The 20,163-nt window shown below is 45.6% G+C and overlaps 1 protein-coding gene across 9 annotated transcripts in view; it reads right to left on the bottom strand.

Annotated features, from left to right (window-relative positions):
* The window catches only part of LOC137417662 (cyclic AMP-dependent transcription factor ATF-6 alpha-like), a 61,816-nt gene that overhangs the window by 22,029 nt on the left and 19,624 nt on the right, over window positions 1-20,163 (bottom strand). For 6 of the 9 annotated variants that reach the window (XM_078771799.1, XM_078771798.1, XM_078771802.1 and 3 more), the window contains 3 exons: window positions 17,693-17,804; window positions 8,324-8,698; window positions 8,053-8,234 (listed from right to left, as the gene is read on the bottom strand). In XM_078771799.1, coding sequence (XP_078627925.1) covers window positions 8,053-8,234; window positions 8,324-8,698; window positions 17,693-17,804 — 669 coding nt within the window. The remainder of the gene's footprint in view (window positions 1-8,052; window positions 8,235-8,323; window positions 8,699-17,692; window positions 17,805-20,163) is intronic. The other 3 variants (XM_078771800.1, XM_078771801.1, XM_078771804.1) reach the window with 1 other exon arrangement.

Genomic DNA, 20,163 nt, shown 5'->3' with positions numbered 1-20,163 from the left:
ATATATAAAACACAGTTTGTGTGTGCGTGTGTGTGTGTGTGTATGTAATGTTACCGATAGACTCCTAAACGGAGAGGCTCACGTACTTGATATTTGGCACAGACATGGCCATTGAGCCTGGGACGAACATGGCTGACCTAAAAATTTATTTCATAATATGCTTTTACCATATTTTTATCTCAGCGCGAAATATTATGACCGGAATCTGACCGGTCGCAGAGCAGCGCGCTGATTCGCTCAGAGCGATCACGTGATGTTCCCTGCCACCATTAACTCAGTTACGTGTTCGCACGTATTTCAGAGCGAAAAGCAATTGCCTTTTTTCACATTTAAGCGACGAACATTGCCATTCACACCACATAGGTTTTTTTCCCTTTCATCTTTAGATTCATATTTTTTGCCATAACGTTGTAGCGGTTCCCGCTGAATGTACACAATCGCCTTGCACCTGCCAGGACGCGGCCAGGGCGCGATCGCCATGCCGGGCTCGTCCGGAAGGGCCCAGACGCGCCTCTCCTGGGCATGCCCGGACTCGCTGTTCCCGGGCATGCCCGAACCTCCCGGGCACGCCCGGTCTCGTCTTTCCCGGGCATGCCTGCTCTCGCCTTTCCAGGGCTCGCCCAGAGCGCCCGGGCACGCCCAGCCTCGACTTGCCAGGCCGCGTCCAGGACGCCCGGGCATGTCCAGACTCGCCTTTCCAGGGCTCGCCCAGAGCGTCCGGGCATGCCCGCTCTCGCCTTTCCAGGGCTCGCCCAGAGCGCTCGGGCACGCCCAGCCTCGACTTGCCAGGCCGCATTCAGGATGCTCGGGCATGTCCAGACTCGCCTTTCCAGGACTCGCCCTTGACACCCGGGCATGCCCGGTCTCGGTTTTCCCGGGCAAACGCCCCGGCATAAATGTGTATATATATTGCTGCCCGATAAACGGGCTTGTCAGAATACCTGAGCTGTTTTGTTTCATTAAAGCAACTCGGACGAATTCCGTCTTTGGTCGCGTCAATTCTTTCGACTCGCGTTGGAGCGCAGCTCCTTCAACGTAGCGCATTATGGCTCCCTCGAGCTCGAGTTAGCCAATCACCTGGGAGCATGAGGCCACGTTGGCCACGCCCACGACAGAACGCAGAGTTGCAATCGATTGCTCAGAGCGATCACGTGATGTTCCTTGCCGCGCGACTATCTATAGATATCACTCAGATCCCTCACAATCGACCACCACCACCTCCTCCTGCAATACTAAATATCACTCAGATCCCTCAGAATCGACCACCACCCCCTCCTACAATACTAAATATCACCCAGATCCCTTGGAATCGACAACCACCTCCTCCAACAACACTAAATATCACCCAGATCCGTTGGAATCGACCACCACCTCCTCCTCCTGCAATACTAAATATCACTCAGATCCCTCACAATCGACCACCACCACCTCCTCCTGCAATACTAAATATCACTCAGATCCCTCACAATCGACCACCACCACCTCCTACAATACTAAATATCACTCAGATCCCTCACAATCGACCACCACCCCCTCCTACAATACTAAATATCACTCAGATCCCTCACAATCGACCACCACCCCCTCCTACAATACTAAATATCACCCAGATCCCTTGGAATCGACCACCACCCCCTCCTACAACACTAAATATCACCCAGATCCCTTGGAATCGACCACCACCCCCTCCTACAATACTAAATATCACCCAGATCCCTTGGAATCGACCACCACCTCCTCCTGCAATACTAAATATCACCCAGATCCCTTGGAATCGACCACCACCTCCTCCTACAATACTATATATCACTCAGATCCCTTGGAATCGACCACCACCTCCTCCTACAATACTATATATCACTCAGATCCCTTGGAATCGACCACCACCTCCTCCTGCAATACTAAATATCACCCAGATCCCTTGGAATCGACCACCACCCCCTCCTACAATACTATAGATCACTCAGATCCCTTGGAATCGACCACCACCTCCTCCTACAATATTATATATCACTCAGATCCCTTGGAATCGACCACCACCTCCTCCTGCAATACTAAATATCACCCAGATCCCTTGGAATCGACCACCACCCCCTCCTACAATACTAAATATTACCCAGATCCCTTGGAATCGACCACCACCTCCTCCTACAATACTATATATCACTCAGATCCCTTGGAATCGACCACCACCTCCTCCTGCAATACTAAATATCACCCAGATCCCTTGGAATCGACCACCACCCCTCCTACAATACTATATATCACTCAGATCCCTTGGAATCGACCACCACCTCCTCCTACAATATATACATCTATCTATAATTCCAGTAATCTCTGTGTGTATGTTTGTATGTTTGTATGTTTGTATGTATGTATGTATGTTTGTCTGTGACCGCTGTTTCTCGACAACCACGGGTCCGATATACTTGCAACTTGCCAGGTATATTGCTGGGGACCCGAGGATGTGCCTTTTCAAGGTTTGAAATTAATCGGACAAGTAGTTACCGAGCTATGGCGATTTCTTTACCAAACACCGCAAGCCGTTCGCTTTGGACCAAACCATTGCATGTAAATAGAGGGGGGGGTTCTGTGGTCGTTGCGAATGGACCAAACCATTCATGTAAATAGAGGGGGGGGGGGGGGGTTCTGTGGTCGTTACTGCCATGTGGTTTCAAAGTTTTTTTTTGTTGTTGTTGTTTGCACGCATGTTTTTTTGCACCCACGTATGGGCACGCCCTAGGATGTTTACACACACACACCCCTACACAAATTATTATTTTTTTTTTTTTTGGCAAGGAACGGGCACCCACGTACGGGCACGTCCTAGCTTATATATAGTACGGGCATGCCCTAGTATATATAAAACACAGTGTGTGTGTGTGTGTGTGTGTGTAATGTTACCGATAGACTCCTAAACGGAGAGGCTTACGTGCTTGATATTTGGCATTGACATGGCCATTGATCCCTTGACGTCTGAACATGGCCGAACTCAAAATATTTGACGATCCATATTTTTTATTCATATTTACCTCAGCGCATTTCAGCGCACGGAATCAACGGAATCAGAGCAGGTGGGCGCTGATTCGCTCAGAGCGATCACGTGATGACGCTATGAACGCTATGACGCTATGAAAAAAAAAATCGCTATGACGCTATGAAACGCTATGAACGCTATGACGCTATGACGCTATGAAACGCTATGAAGCTATGAACGGTATGAACGATATGACGCTATGAAAAAAAAAATCGCTATTACGCTATTAACGCGATGACGCTATGAACGCTATGAACGATATGACGCTATGAAGCTATGACCGCTATGAAGCTACGAAAAAAAAAAATCGCTATGACGCTATGAAACGCTATGAAAGCGATGACGCTATGAACGATATGACGCTATGAAGCTATGACCGCTATGAACGATATGACGCTATGAAAAAAAAAAATCGCTATGACGCTATGAAACGCTATGAACGATATGAATGCTATGACACTATGAACGCTATGACGCTATGACGCTATGAAAAAAAAAATCGCTATGACGCTATGAAACGCTATGAACGCTATGACGTTATGAACGCTATGACGCTATGAAAAAAAAAATCGCTCGCTTTACCAAGGGGCTCGCTCTCCCCCCTTTTCCCTCCCCTCCCCTTCCCCCTCCCCCCCCCCCCGCCCCCTGCCCTCCCCCGCCCGGCAATGCCGGGTACTTCTGCTAGTATACCTATGTATATATATATATATACATATATATATACATATATATAATTATATATATATATTATTAGGTTTACTCTCCATGAAATGGCTAACCCGCTCTAGCAGGGAAAATGGCCTTAAAATGCATGTTGTTGTTGTTGCGTCTCCATGAAATGGAGAGTAACCTATTTATTATTCCCAAGGTTTTTCTTATTATTATTTTTCTTATTCTTCCACCCTATTTTGCACCTCCGAAAACTTCATAATTAAGTTTCTCAGCAACCGCTGGTTGGATAGACAGAAAATTTTCATCAAATGATCGGCTAGGCTCGTATAATTTTTAATGCTAATTACGACGTAATAGGTCACGTGGTATGGGCGCCATCTTGTAAAACACCTTCAACTTTGCCCCTCTATATCTCCGAAATGGCTAAATGGAAAAATTTGAGGAATGGCTCATTCTAAAGAACTCTGCAATGGGAACAAAAAACGTGTTTATTTAGTATATTAGAAATGCTAACGTTAAGAGGTTAGAATTCGTCAAACACATATTTGCTCCCACGAAAATGATATTTTTTCCCCCAGATCCTTAGTTAAAAAAAAAACTCAGAATGAATTTTTTTTTCAAAGTCATACGTCACATGGTTCAGCTGCCATATTGTTTTTCGTGAAAAACACGAAAACCCCTTTTTCTCCGCAACGGCTGAACAGATCGCGGCCAAACTTGGCAGGCATAATCGCATACCCATGACGAACAAAAAGTTCAGCGATCATGACGTCATGCGTCACATGGTTTCGGAGTTATGACGTTTTTAAGCATAAACCTTTAAAACCTAGCTCCTCCCTCATTTGTGATCCAATCGAGGGGAATCTTCACAGATCTGTTCAGCATGTCAGTCTACTAAAATGTCCTTTTGGAATTTGCAATAGGTCACATAGTTTGGCAGATATCGTTAATTAAACGGAAATATAAAAAAAATGGATATCTCTTGAATGGCTTCATTGGTCGACGTGAAACTTCATACTATAGTAGAAGTCATGAAGAGTAACATGTGTGCAAAATTTCAAGATGATTGGGTGTACGGTCTGGAAGCTAGAAGTTGTTATTGCATGAAGAAGAAGAGTCTTCCACTGTGGCAATTAATTAATTTAGCACATATACAGACCTGGTGGACCTGGTAACCTGGTGTTGGTTTAGCGGCTAGGGTGCCAGCTGAGGATCCGAGGATCCTGGGTTCGAATCCCTGTCGATCGCTGAATTAACGCCAGGGGGTTGACTCAGCCTGTCATCCTTCCGAGGTCGGCTAATTGAGTACCAGTTCACTGGTAATTCCCTGTTTGTCGTAAAAGGCGACAAACAGGGTTGGCGGCAGGAAGGGCATCCGGCCATAAAACATTGCTTCAAAAAGGGGACCAACAAAAAACAACAACAACCACGGTGCCCGAAAAAGGCCAACCCCCGCTTTGCGAGGAAAAATGGCCTCTAAAGGTGGTTTTTATATACAGACGCGAAGGCATTGTTCGACACGATCTCACGGGGTAATTTTAACCTCAAATAAAATTCTAATTTAAGATTTGTCAATGCCTGAAGTATATTAACAAACCAATAAAACAGATTTGGCAAAATTCCAACATTTTTTGCAAGATCGCATTTCACACAGCAGAGTTTCAGTTCACAGCAAAGGTGACTGCAATATTTGAGTGAAATGAAGTGAGCATCGATTTCATAAATATCGTGGTTAGAGATATAACTTTATAAGTGCTATGTTGCCAATATTCTTTTAAATATATTGATATGAAATAAGTTCACACTTTTGTTGTACATGTGGATTAAAAAAGGCTTCACCTTTAGAGCAGTGTATTTTAGAGGAGCATCTGCAGCAATGTTCCTTGTTTATTTTTTATTTTTTAATAAAGACATTTTCTGTTATTGTTATGCTGCAAAAGTGTGTGTTATGGTTAGACGTTACAGACAATGTTACGTTAGATACGTATAAAGGTTTAAAAATCTGTTTTTCCTTTAAATTATATATGAACAATTACCTCAGTGAATCGCAATTCGCATTATTATTCATTGATGAACTTACAAACACTTAGGTGAATTTTAAACGTGACCAGCATGTGCAGAAGAATGAGTGGTCACATTAGCTTGTACGACCTAAAATGAGCGTGCTAGATAGTGCAATGCTGGGATATTTGGACCACTTTTACATGTACACCTGAGGAAAAAACAAATGTTTTTTGTGTCTCAAAATTATATTTTACGTCCCACATGCATAAAAATATACACACTTGTAATATAATATACACTTGCCTCAATTTTGACGTCATAATAATATCTCAATCGTCTCAATAATATCAATCTCAATCTAATATCAATCTAATGTCTCAATCGTCTCAATAATATCCATATATATAATATATCTGTGCAGTGTCTGTCTTGTCCTGTGTTGTGTTGTCCTGTGTTGTGTTGTCCTGTGTTGTCACTGAACTACTTTCTACAAGTATGTGTGTATGGGGATGTGTGTGTGTGTGTGTATGTGGGGATGTGTATGTGTGTGTGGGGTGTGTATGAGGGAGGGGTGGAGGGGGGGGGGGGGGGAGGGTGATGTGTGTGTGTGTGTGTGTGAATATGGAATGTGTGTGTGTGTGTGTGTGTGCGTGTGGGTGTGTGTGTGTGTGTATTGTGCTATTGTGTGTGCGTATTGTGTGTGTGTGTGGAGGGGGGATGTGTGTGTGTGGGGGGGGGGGGGGGGGGGGAGGATGTGTGTGTGTGTGTGTGTGTGTGTGTGGAAGGGGGGGATGTGTGTGTGTGTGTGGGGGTGTGTGTGTGGGGATGTGTGTGTGTGGGGGGGGGGATGTGTGTGTGGGGGGGGATGTGTGTGTGGGGGGGGATGTGTGTGTGGGGGGGGGGGGGGGATGTGTGTGTGTGGGGATGTGTGTGTGGGGGGATGTGTGTGTGGGGTTGTGTGTGAGTGTGTGTGTATTGAGGGGGGGGGGGGGGGGTTGGTGATGTGCATTTGTGTGGATATGTGTGTGCGTGTGGGGGTGGGGGGGGGTGGTGTTTGTGTGGGGGGTAGGGAGGATGTGTGTGTGTGTGTGTGTATATGTGTGTGTGTGTGTGTGTGTGTGTGTGTGTATCGGGATTGTATCCAAGGGGGTTGTGTCAAAGCATGTCCAATGAAAGTGGGGTTGTATCAAAAGTGGGGTTGTATGAAAGCGGGAAGGCGGAGTAAACCGGTCATCACTGCCAGCAGTTATAAAGTGGCAGTTCTAGTTACTGTTATTATTGTGAATATTATTTTAATTATTATGCCATAATCATTATTGTCATTATGCCATTACCATCAGACAGAATCGATTGATTTATAAAATAATTACTTCAGGTAGGTGTGCAAACCAACAACTCTTCTATACACCGCCCATGGTAAATATACATTTACACGTCCATTTTCCTCCAAAATTTCCTCAAGTGAGTACCAAACAATGCAAGTGACCGTTAGGAATGGGATTATGCATCGACTAACAGCCGTGAGGGTGTCGGGGGCAATTTTGCAATCGCAATTTCAAGCCATGGCCGTAAGAAATCACATACGAGGTCCCAGGATACAAGTCATAAACAATTCATATGAAGTCCGCATATAATGTGATGGTGAGAAAAGTCGGACAGGCAATGGGATCCATCATTCATGTGGAAAGACTCATTTAAGCACCTTTATTAGCTAAAGATAATTGCATTCTAGCTAGTGGTCTATCTAGAGGCCTAGCAAGTTGAGATGGCTCGGGTCCATTAGTCTGTGGGGGACGTGATAAGCATAGAATTCCTCAAGGATGTCGGGTTTCCTCCAAATTTCTTTTAGTTTAGTATAAAACAACAGTAGCGACTGTTTAAAAAGGTAAACATACGTTGGACAGAATTTACTGAATAGTTTGTCGTTGTAATAACTATTTTTTTTACTTCCGGGAGGTGCACCCCACGACAAACTATTTATACACTTTAACACAGAGTTCGTTGAAGGTGGAAAACCCCCTTGGGAGAAGGGGGGGGGGGGGAAATTAAGTCATTACAACCTCTGCCGCATGAAACTTTGTACTCCAGGCAAGTCTGGTTGATATTGGTAAGTAACGACCAAAGGTATCACAGACAGACAGACAGCAAATTGTGTATTTTATTATGAAAAATTGTATTGAAAAATATTATTTATCTGGCTGTCGATCTGCGTTACATCATTTTCAAGTCTGTTCTTTGTCTCGGTGGAGAGCAACACCGTGTATTCGGAGAAATAGTTATGTTCATCGTTCAATGGCCCAACTCATCCCGATCGGTTCCAGCGATGATAAAATACTTACATCGGCCTGTGACGATGTGGTAGAGTGAGTTGCAGGAGAAGGAATAATGGGTTTAGGTGTTGTTGTGAGGGAGGCAGTTGCAATGGTAACTGGATTTGCACAGGAGGGTGTGGAGGAAACCGCTGGCACGGAGTGAATAACCAGGTTGTGTGGAGACTGCGATTCCAGTGCCATGGGAGAAGCTGCACGGCCAGGTGGTAATAATCAGCATGAGCGACTAACGGAGGAAAGAACACAACAAATTAAGTTTTGCTTGGTTTTACGCACTCACCTCCATTGTGTTGTGCTGGTTGTGAGGAAACCGTTTGGATTAGCAAAGTCTTGGTTGCCCTTGTATTCGCTATTACGTCTCCTAATCTCTTCAGTGCTCCCGATGCCGAAAGGGGCGGCACACTTTCCAAAAGCTTGTCTCCTCTCACTGTGGAAATACTTGCGCCAACGTTCAGGTTTGCTGGCACGGCGACCTTTTTCGGTCCATTCGCCGATGGTATTACAATGCCCTTCACTCCATTGGTCCCGTTTGTCCCGTTTGTCATGACAACGCCGTGAGGTGTCAATGCGATGCCTTTTGTGACGTCTCTTGAAACTGTGGCGACAGTAACAGGGTTGCATGCTTTTGCAGTGACGGTGAGTGGAGACAAGGACGCTGTAGCACAAAGAAAAAGAGAACAATTGCCTTTTGTCACAAAGAATCCGACAACATTGCAGTTTTAAAAGTTTTTGTTTCTTTAAATAAACATGGAAAACAGAAAAGGGTAATTTTCAACTAATGAGTTAAATGCTAGTAACAAATTTCAAAGTGGAATATAATCCAAAATATTTATTGTACAAAATCCCACATTTGCATCGGTTCCCAAGGTACACGCACACCTGCTTCCAAAAGCACGGTTAACATTACTTTAATAATCAATTTCGATTTGGTTCAAAATAACCTCGTTGCGAAACCAAACATTTGGCAATCTGGTACCTAAAACATTTACAAATCATGCACAACAAAACAAACAACTTAATGTGGGCCACGCTCAACGCGTTACATTAGCACGTTAAACACAGGGTGCACATTAACACCCATCGAGCACCAAAACGTGTCGGCAAAAATGTATCAAATAAAATCAAAGACCACTTGGACATGAGGTGTGCAGTTGCTGATTGCAGCCCTAATCACCCGTGCTACCACGTGTCCAACCACCTACCGACCCCGAGACACATTGAGACTACACCACAAAGACATGCTTTAAAACATCTCCATACCGCTCAGAAACTACAAAAAACATCCATACCCCATAACCATGGATGCAATCAACAAGTTGGGCCAAACAGTATCCTGGGCACTGCACCCGCACCCATCTACGGCACAAATAAATTACTTCCCAGGTCTGATAGTGTTCACCTTTTCAAACCCCGCTGTGGATACCACCCATAGCTTTCACAGTACAAACAAACTCGACGGCAGCACCAAAGATACCTGCAACATCTGCCAGGCCGCCCCACACACAATTTAACACATTATTATCCCGGTGTGTACCCCGGTTTAGAATAGGTACACCGTATCCCTGCGTATCGTAAGAGGCGACTAAAAGGGTTGGCGTCAGGAAGGGCATCCGGCCAGAAAAAACATTGCCTCAAAAAGAGAACCATGACAATTACAACAACATATGGGCAGGGTACAGCCCGAAGTACCCCGTGGGGGACCCCACTCCCTCTCGTCAAAACTCAAGGTGGGGAACCCGATCGAAGCAAGGGTGGAAATCACTCCATTTATGACGACGAAACGTCTGATGCCCGAAGTGGAGATCGGTTTCTGAGGTTTGGGCCATGGCATGTAGGGACAATGACAGGGAGATCAGGAGAAGTGGTGGAAGTATTGGTCAGAAGAACAGTGGACATATGTTGTGTGCAAGAGACGGGATGGAAGGGAAGTGGTGTGAGAATGGTGAAGGGTAGGCAGGGACAGAAATACAAGTTTGTGTGGCAAGGGTGCCCGGAGGGCGTGAATGGTGTTGGGATCCTGTTTTCTGAGGAGTTTGTAGACAGTGTGGTGAGTGTGACGAGAGTGCGCGATAGGTTGATGATGGTGAAAATGATGATTGGAAAGCTCTTGGTGATCGTCATCTCGGGATATGCTTCGCAGGTTGGTCGGAGCGATGAAGAGAAGGGCAAGTTCTGGTGTGCGATAGAGAAGCTGATGGAAAACGTGAAAGATGAGGAAGTTGTTGTGGTAGGAGGAGACCTAAATGGACATGTGGGAAGGAGTATGGACGGTTTTGAGGGAGTTCATGGGGGTTACGGATATGGTGTGAGAAATGGAGAAGGTAAAAGGATTTTGGAGTTTGCTGATGGAGCTGATTTGTTGATTTGTAATACTCAGTTCCAGAAAGAGGATAATAAGCTTGTTACATACACGTCAGGTGGGTCGACGACATCCGTTGACTACCTGATGGTGCGTAGGCGAGATAGGGGGCACCTCCGGGACACAAAGGTGATCCCAGGGGAGGAGGCTGTTTCACAGCACCACTTGGTTGCCTGCGACATAAGGGTGAAAGGTGCGAGGAGAGCTCGGCGTGTGAAGTACGAACCGAGAATGAAGGTGTGGAGGTTGAAAGAGGTGACAGTAAGGGAGGCATTAAAAGAGAGGCTGAGTAGGGTAGAGGATGATGTGGTCGAGCTTGAAAGTGGTTGGAGGTCAATGAAAGATAGTCTGTTGGGAGCTGTTGGTGAGGTATGTGGATGGACAAAAGGACCACCGAGGCACTCGGAAACATGGTGGTGGGATGATGAAGTTGGAAAGAGGATTGACGAGAACAGGAAGAAGTTGAAGGAGTGGCAGAAGGCGAAAGGTACGGGGGCAGAAAAATCAGAGCATGAAAGTTATAAGGCAGCCAAGAAGGCTGCAAAGAAAGAGGTAGCAATGGCGCATGAGGCATGTAGGAAAATGTTCGGAGAATGCTTGGATTTGGAAGAGGGTCAGAGAGCGGTATTCAGGATTGCAAAGCAGATAGCGAAAGAGAGGTGTGATGTGATGGGGGTGAGTTGCTTGAAGGATGAAGTGGGACAAATCGTTGTGGACCCAGATGGAATTAAAGGAAGATGGAAGAGATATATGGAAATGCTGTTGAATGCAGAGAATGAATGGGATGGCAACATAGAGAGTAACCCAGTTTTAGGACTAGCAGAGAAGATAACTGAGAAGGAAGTTGAGGAAGCGATAAAAGCAATGAAGAGTAGAAAGGTGGGAGGGCCGACGGGAGTTGTGGGAGATATGTTGAAGGCAGCAGGAAGTTGAGGTGTAAAGAGAATGACAGAGATCTGTAATCTGGTGGTGAAAGAAGGCCGCATTCCAGTGGTTTGGGAACTGAGTACCCTCGTCACTCTATACAATGGGAAAGGTGACCCTCTGGACGGTGGCTCGTATCAAGCGATAAAGTTATTGGAGCATGGAATGAAGGTATTTTTGAAAGGGTGTTGGAGAGCAGGATAAGGAAGAAAGTGAAGATTGACGAAATGCAGTTTGGATTTATGCCAGGAAGAGGAACGACAGACGTGCTTTTTATTGTAAGGCAGTTGCAGGAGAATTACATGGAGAAGAGGAAGAAGTTGTTTCTTGGGTTTGTTGATCTGGAGAAAGCATTCGATAGGGTTCCACGCGAAGTATTGACATGGGCATTGAGGAAGTTAGGAGTGGAGGAATGGTTGATCAGAGTAGTGATGGCAATGTACAAAAGAGCGCGCACAGCTGTAAGGACGAAGGACGGGAACAGTGGTGAGTTTGAGGTGAAGGAGGGAGTGCATCAGGGGTCGGTACTAAGTCCACTACTATTTGTAGCTGTGATGGAGGTGCTGGCTCAGAACGTAAAGGAGGGTTTACCGTGGGAGTTGTTGTATGCAGATGATCTGGTGTTGATTGCGGAAAGTATGGATGGACTGAAGAAAAGATGAACAAGTGGAAGGAATGTATGAAGACAAAATGTCTGAAGGTGAATATCGGAAAGACGAAGGTGATGGCAAGTGGTAAAGCATGTGGTGAGGTGGAAAGAACTGGGAAGTGGCCGTGTGCTGTGTGCAGGAAGGGTGTCGGAGTGAACTCCATTCAATGTACAATGTGCGCTGAGTGGGTTCATGAAAAATGTAGTGGTCTGAGAGGGTCATTAACCAGTGTGGCAGCTACATTCAAATGTAAGGTGTGCACAGAGGGAGCTGCAGATGGAGGCAATGTTGAGTTGGATCTTGGAGACGGCGTGAAGCTGGAAGGTGTGAAAACATTTTGCTACGTCGGAGACGTGCTGAATGGAGAAAGTGGATCAGACTCGGCAACGGTTGCTCAAGTGAGATGTGCATGGAAGAAGTTTCGGGAACTGAGTGGCGTGCTGATGAGGAGGGGAGTGTCGTTGAAGCTGAAGGGAAAGGTGTATGCTGCATGTGTGAGAAGGGTTATGATTTATGGGAGCGAGACATGGGTAATGCACGTAGAGCGGCAACCAAGGCTGGAAAGGATGAAAATGCGAATGGTTCGGTGGATGTGTGGAGTATCATTGAGAGAGAGGAAGACAAATGATGAATTGCGAAAGATGATGGGAATGGAGCCTGTGATGGATGCTGTGAAGAGAAACAGTTTGAGATGGTTTGGTCATGTGTTGAGGAAGGATGAAAGTGACTGGTTGAGAAGAGTGATGGAAATGAATGTAGCAGGAAGTAGAGGACGGGGAAGACCGAGAAAGACTTGGCCAAAGATGGTGGAAGAAGAAATGCGGGCAAGGGGGTTAACAAGGGGAGATGCAGAAAATAGGGCAAAATGGAGAAGATTGTCATGGGGACCGCAAGGCTAACCCCCGCTCTAGCAGGGAAAATGGCCCTAAAATGCATGTTGTTGTTGTTGTTGTTGTTGTTGTATGGAAGACTGCGTGGCCCTGGCTCCACAAGGGCAAGAGCACAACATCTTAGACGTCAGGGACCTCTGTCACTCCTGGGAGATCTGTCAGCTATCTCCGTGCCACAGGTCTGTGCGAGCAGAACTGACTAGGGCTAATCAACAACAACAACAACAACAACAACAACAAAATGTGGGTGACGTGTCTTCGTCTTCTTTCGTATGCATCACAAGAATGTGGGGTAGCATCATTGGCTGAGGGTGCAGCTATGCCACTGATGCAATGCCCTCCAAGTCAGGGCAGGAATGCGAAATTTATTCAGGGTGCCTCTTCATGAAGGACACCATGGGATCTTTAACGTCCACTAACTGATGCCGGAATATGTGACGCCCAGTTTAACGCCCATCCGAGTGACGGCATACTCTTCGATGAATCACCCTGCCTGTGAAACACCAGGATGACAGTTTACAGCTGGGCAGAGATTCAAAACCAAGACAGACAACTTACAGAGTGTGCCTCCCGCTAGGCCATCCGACCAGCCCGGCAATGTTTGAAAGGGACGAAAAAAAATGCCACCTGCATGACTAGGTGTGCAAGTTCCTCCAGCAAAAATGGAGAAAAGGTAAATTAATAAAATACAAATTGGGTCAGTTAATCAAATATAATTATCTGTATATCAAAGTGGCCGGGTTCCTCTATCTGCCACGCTCTTTTTGCTGGGAGGTCATTACAGTGATACGTCATTAGTTATTATTACCTGCTGCATTACGGTATTGTACCATATACAAATTATTTTGTTCAACTACCGTTAGCGAAGCCACGAGTTCAATGCTAATAGTACAATGTGTTCCAAAAAGACCTAGACAACTATGGTTGTTAATACAATTAGAACCACAAACGATACAACGATATCCTTAGGTTTATATGATACAGAAACTCATGTTTTGTGCACACCATCAATACACTTCAATGTGAGCTCTGTTTGTCGCGTGCAGGACATCAACGTACACGAGTTCCTGCCATGTTCGACTCAGCATGTTTGCGTCCACCAGTACACATGCATCTGTGATCCGAGAACGAAGATCCTGCAGGTTAGCCATCTTGGTGTTGAAGACAACATCTCTGACAAACCACCACAGAAAAAAATCAGGAGGGGCTATGTTTGGTGATCGTGGGGGCTAGGATGGCTTTATCATTCAGGACGGCTCGAACGATGAAGGCCCAAAGAGGGGGAGGGGAGCGCCATCCTGTTGAAAAATTATATAGGATTGCAGGTCTTCAATCTGTGGGAAGGCGAATCCTTCCAACATGTTCATGTGAATTGTTGAGGTCACTGTATCCTCCGCAAAGAAAAACGGACCCACCAAGTGGAAATGGAAAAGGCAACGCCACACATCGACCTTTGGACAGTCGCAATGTGTTCAATGACCACGTGGGGGTTTTCAGAGCCCCAGATCCTCACATTGTGCCGGTTGACCTTCCCCGATACATGAAATCAAGCTTCGTCTGTGAACATGACATTTTAAGGGTAATCTTCATCATCTTCTATGTGACTGAGCATTTCCAAGGCAAAAACCTTGCGTTTGGTTTGAGTTACCGCATAATCTGCACCTTATAGACATAAAGCTTTAGTCTTTTATGCAAAATTCCATGTACAGTGGTGGTTGGTAGTCCCAGTTCTCTGGATGCAAAATCCTGTGTACAGTGGTGGTTCATAGCTATCCCTGGTGTTGGGCTAGCGGCTAGGGTGCCGGCTTAGGATCCTAGGATCCTGGGTTCGAATCTCGGTCGATCGCCGAATTAATGCCAGGGGGGTTGACTCAGCCTGTCATTCCTTCCGAGGTCGGCTAATTGAGTACCACTTCACTGGTAATTCCCTGTTTGTCGTTGAAGGCGGCAAAAAGGGTTGGCGTCAGGAAGGGCATCCGGCCGTAAAACATTGCTTCAAAAAGGGGACCAAAAAACAACAACTACCACGGTCCCCGAAAAGGCCAACCCCCGCTTTGCGGGGAAAAAATGGCCTCTAAACGGTGGTTAGTGGTGGTTCATAGTCCCAGTTCTCTAGATGCAAAATCCTGTGTACAGTGGTGGTTCATAGTCCCAGTTCTCCAGATGCAAAATCCTGTGTACAGTGGTGGTTGATAGTCCCAGTTCTCTAGATGCAAAATCCTGTGTACAGTGGTGGTTCAATGGTTCATAGTCCCAGTTCTCCGGATGCAAAATCCTATGTACAGTGGTGGTTGATAGTCCCAGTTCTCTTGATGCAAAATCCTGTGTACAGTGGTGGTTGGTAGAACCGGTTCTCTGGATGCAAAATCCTGTGTACAGTGGTAGTTCATAGTCCCAGTTCTCTGGATGCACGTCGGATTGATTTTCTGGAACTTTGGAATGATTCACACACTTGTTCAAAGTCTGCTGCACTTGTCCTTGGTCGACCGGTAATTTTCTTTTTCTGACAATTTACAGTCTCCTTAACCCTCTTGTACCACTCTCTGATACTAGTCGACGAAGGCGGATTCATTTAATACCTTGTACGGAAATTACGCTGAACCTGCGTGTCAGATCTCATCTCGATGAACCATTCGACACACTGAGCTTTCTCCTGTGAAGTCACAATTTTATTTTAAATGAAACCACCAGACCTGAAAATAAAGAAAACTTTGAGTTTCTGTATCATATAAAACAAAGGGTATCATTGTATCATCTGTGGTATTAAATATATCAACAACCAAAGTTGTTCAGGTCTTTTTGGAACATCCTGTATTTATATTATTTGGCTTGTGTTTTTGTGGGTGCAGGTGTTTGTCTTGCATGCACTCTGAAACCACTGGTAGAAGGGATCATGGGTATTGATGGAGAATGACCTGATTCTCGCTCTTTTTTCAAAATGGCTTGATCTCTGATCATCAATTTGGTTTCAGACCAGGTCACTCTACTCTGGACATGCTGCTTCTGCTGTCTCAACAATGGATGGAGGTCCTCAATGCCAAACAGGAAATCAGAGCTGTCTCCCTTGACATATCACGTGCCTTCGATACGGTCTGGCACCCAGCTCTGCTCACCAAACTCTCCTCCTATGGTATCCATGGAAATCTCCATGCATGGCTTGTGGACTTCCTCTCTGGTCGTAGTCAACGTGTGGCCCTGAATGGATTTCTCTCATCTCCCCTTCCTGTTCAGGCTGGAGTTCCCCAAGGCAGTGTTCTGTGCCCTGTGCTTTTTCTGGTCTTTATCAATGATCTCTCCGACTCTCTGGAAAATCCTCTCTATCTCTTTGCTGATGACTCCACTCTCTGCCGCTCCATTCCTCTTCCCTCAGATCGGCAGTCTGCAGCCTCCTCACTCTCTGAAGACTTGGACAAAATCACAGACTGGTCAAACAAGTGGAACATGTCTTTCAATCCTGACAAATCTCACACTCTTACTATGTCTCTCCGAAAAGATCGACTGGACAACCCTCCCATCTACTTTCTCAACAATCCTCTCCAAGAAGTTCTGTCGTTCAAGCTTTTGGGTCTCACTATCTGCCATGATCTTTCTTGGGAAAACCACATTTCCAAGCTGGCCTCCAAAGCCAGTCGCCGACTGGGCATCCTCCGTCGTGCGAAGTCCTTCCTCGGCACACCTGAGCTCCTCACCACATACAAGGCTTTCATCCACAGCTCAATGGAATACTGTTCTCCCCTATGGGCCAGTGCTCCTGCCTCACACCTAGCTCGGCTTCACGCTGTTGAAACCAAAGCTTTCAGAATTATTGGAATCTCCCGCGATGAAGCTATCTCTGAGGGCCTTTCACTCACTCACCGCAGGCAGGTAGGTGGTCTTTCTGTCTTCTACCGACTCCTCTCCGGCCTTGCACCCCCAGCTCTCTCTGTGCACTGTCCCGCAAATATTCCTACAGGTCGCACAAGATCTGCCAGCAACCCTCTGATGGTTAAACTGCCGAAATCTCGGCTCTCTGCTCACCTTCACTCTTTCATTCCTCTTTTCTCCCGCCTCTGGAACAAACTCCCTCACTCCCTTCAATCCCACTCCTCCCTCCAGGTCTTTAAAACAGCTGTTCACCACCATCTCTTATCTTCCCCCATCCAAAACCTCGATCTTTTCTACCCCCGCTAATTCACCCCAGATCCACCTTGTTTGAAATTCCAACTTCTTTCCTGGAAGTCCTGGCAGTGTCCATATGTTTTATACCTCTCACACACCCCCCCCCCCTTCCCATGCCGCCCCCCAAAGCCCTCTCCCTCTCACAGATCTCTCGATGTCTCCATGTCTCTCGGTCCCTGCTCTCAAATGTTGTGTTTGTGTCCTTCCCCCTCTCTCCCCATCTTGCCTACCGCTCCCGATGTTATATGTTTTATGTGTCGGTTTGTCTTTCTGTGTGATTAATGTTCGCTCTTTGACGAGCCTCGATCTTGTATACAAAAAAACAAACAAAAAAAAGTTGGATCTTTAACGTCCACCAACTAATGAAGGAGAAAGGTCCCCAGCTTATATAGTGTGCATCCGAGAGATGGCGCACTGCAAGATCCTGCTCGCGAAGCACTAAGTTGACAGTTTTATCATTAGGCAAAGAGAATCATACCTGCATGGGACTGCTCAAAGGTAAGTGTACCTCTGCACCATTCGGCAGACATTCATCATCCAAAGTTTTATAAACAGACTATATAAGGCAAAAAGAAAAGCATGCCACACAATAAATCGGCAGAATTGTTCGTGCTAGATACAGCTTATAACCCTCAATTAACTAATGGATCACAGATGCACAAAGGTACCATTTGTTGGCTGTAACTCAATCTTCAGATTAGTCGCAGGCTGGGTAATCATGGGAGGTGTGAGCAAATCACCATGGCAATAGGGTGGCGTCAAGGGAGCCTCGGTTTTGATCTGGAAAAGAGGAAGTACATGATGTAGGGCAAGAGAGGGGGGTACATGGAGAAAAACAAGATTGATACAGAACACGAGGTGAGTACCGATTAAGCACATGTAATGCTGGAATCATTTACACGATTATGCCAGATGGAACCATACTGTAAGTAGCTCAACACCTCATCCAGCACAAAGTACACTCATTGATGCAACACCTGGCCTGCCAAACATCAGGATGAGTTTGTAGTTTGGTCAGGAATTTGGACCAGACAGGATATCTCAAAGGTGAGCGAGTACATTACTTCCAAGCTGTTCTGTCAAGCCCCAGCATGTGGCACATGTGGAAAGTTCGTTGATGTGTTTGCAAGTTCTCGGTGACCACGTGGGGGTTTTCTGATCGTCGATGACTGATTGTCGATGCAGTTTTCCATGTTGTCCCACTCAGAATGAACGTTCTAGGTTTGGCATTCCAGTTTTAAATGCTGTTGAAAAGGCTGAGCAGCTACAAGATGTGTGTCACCACATTCCTAAAAACACTTCTGTCTACAAAATAAAATACTGAAAATACACGTAGTGAACAAAAAAATGTAAACACTAGTATAAAGTCACTTAATAGGCCATTGGGCCCCCACGTGTGGCCAGTACGGCTTGTATGTGCCATGGCATTGAGTCCACCAGTGTCTGGAATTATGCAGGAGGGATGCGGTACCATTCTTCCATGAGAAAGTCGATCAACTCACACATGTTTGATAGAGGTGGAAAACGCTGCCTCAGGCATCGTTCCAGAATATTCCATGAATGCTCGATTGGATGCAGATCTGGTGACCGAGAAGGCCATGACATATGGATAACATCAGTGTCATGTTCATCAAACCATTGGGCGACCACACGTGCTCTGTGGATGGAGGCATTGGGAGGTCTCCTCTTGAAGCCGTGCTAGCCATAATTATAGGCAACCAGGCCTGTGCATCATTTTTATACATGATCCTAAGCATGCTGGGATGTTATTTGCTTAATTAACACATCTTTGTGAAAGCCATTGCTTGGTGTCCCTCATTTACCCAGGTATTTCCAATTTTCTTTTCCACTACCACTACCTGTATATTGTTTGGAAGCAGTGCTCAAAACTTCCTGTCCATTGACCCAGATTCACCGACTGTTTCTTTGAGTAGCTTTCACATGACAATAGTCCACTGTACTCTGCTCTGTTTAAAGTGCAACAAAATATTTGGTGATTGAGGGTCAATGGACCGGAAGGAAGTGTGGTTCAGGCTTCTATCATGGTCGTACTCCTTAGCGTTTAGCTAGCCAATAGTTTGAGGAAGAGGAAACCACATGCGGACAACGTTGATAAGTCGTGTGACGTTGCCAGCCTCCAGCGTTACACGCAGAAAGATTGAGGGTAAAGACAGTCGTGGGGTCATGATATCCACCAAAGGTGCGTGAGAGCACAGAGTATCACCACTACAAGCAGGAAGTTGCACTATAGCATCAATTCAAATATTTATACAATTCATTGTGGAGCGGCACTTCAAGTGAGATACACAGCTCATGGAGAGCATTTTGTTTTTCCCTGTACAAGTCACTTGTTTCTAAATTCAAAAAGTTTTGGTAAAGGAAAATCTATTAATATCAAGGACCAATTATGACTGAAATGTCAGATTTTCTGTTTGTGGGCCCCCTTCCCAACTCCAAAGGTACCTTTCGTTTCTTCCTCAAGCTCTATCTGTACCATCTTCCCACAATACTCTTATACTAACACACCCTCCCTCGTTCCCGTCATTTTTATGCCTCTGCGGCTGAAGGCCCAGAGGCATTACGTTTTCGAGTGGTCTGCCCATGCGTCTGTTATAGGATATTTGTTTCCACTCAACTTGTGAACCACGAAAGGGGTTTTGATAAAACTTGGAATTTTGGGTTCAACCTTTACCTTTCCATGTGACCTTTAATTGAGATCAAACCGAACAGTACATAACATCGAGCGCAGGCAGAGCATTTACATCAAATTACATTTTCTAGTTCGGTTTTAATTTGCTCAATTTGTTCAAACCCCTTCTTCCATGTGCAAGTAATATGTGGAAAGCCAGGTATCAATGATTATCACTTGATTACCTTTGGCATCAGCAGAAATTGCAGGAGGTCACTGTCCCTGAAGAAAAATGGTCCTCTCCTTTTTATATTTACACCCTCTATTGTTTGCATAAATGAATACTGGGATAGTTTGCATTATTTTAAGGCACAAAAGCAGGGCTCTCAGATGGTGCATGCAGGAGTGCACAGGTATATTAGCTTCCTCTCAAAGTGCACAGGTAAAAAACACCACAATCTCCTATGATGGGTAAATAAAAGAGGTAGACTGGATTGCAAAAAAGAAAGG

This window comes from Myxine glutinosa, chromosome 2 (genome assembly GCF_964187855.1).
Source record: "Myxine glutinosa chromosome 2, kmMyxGlut1.1, whole genome shotgun sequence".
NCBI classification, from domain to species: Eukaryota; Metazoa; Chordata; class Myxini; order Myxiniformes; family Myxinidae; genus Myxine; species Myxine glutinosa.
Note: the sequence above shows the minus strand (reverse complement) of the source record. Positions and strands in the feature narration are given on the sequence as shown.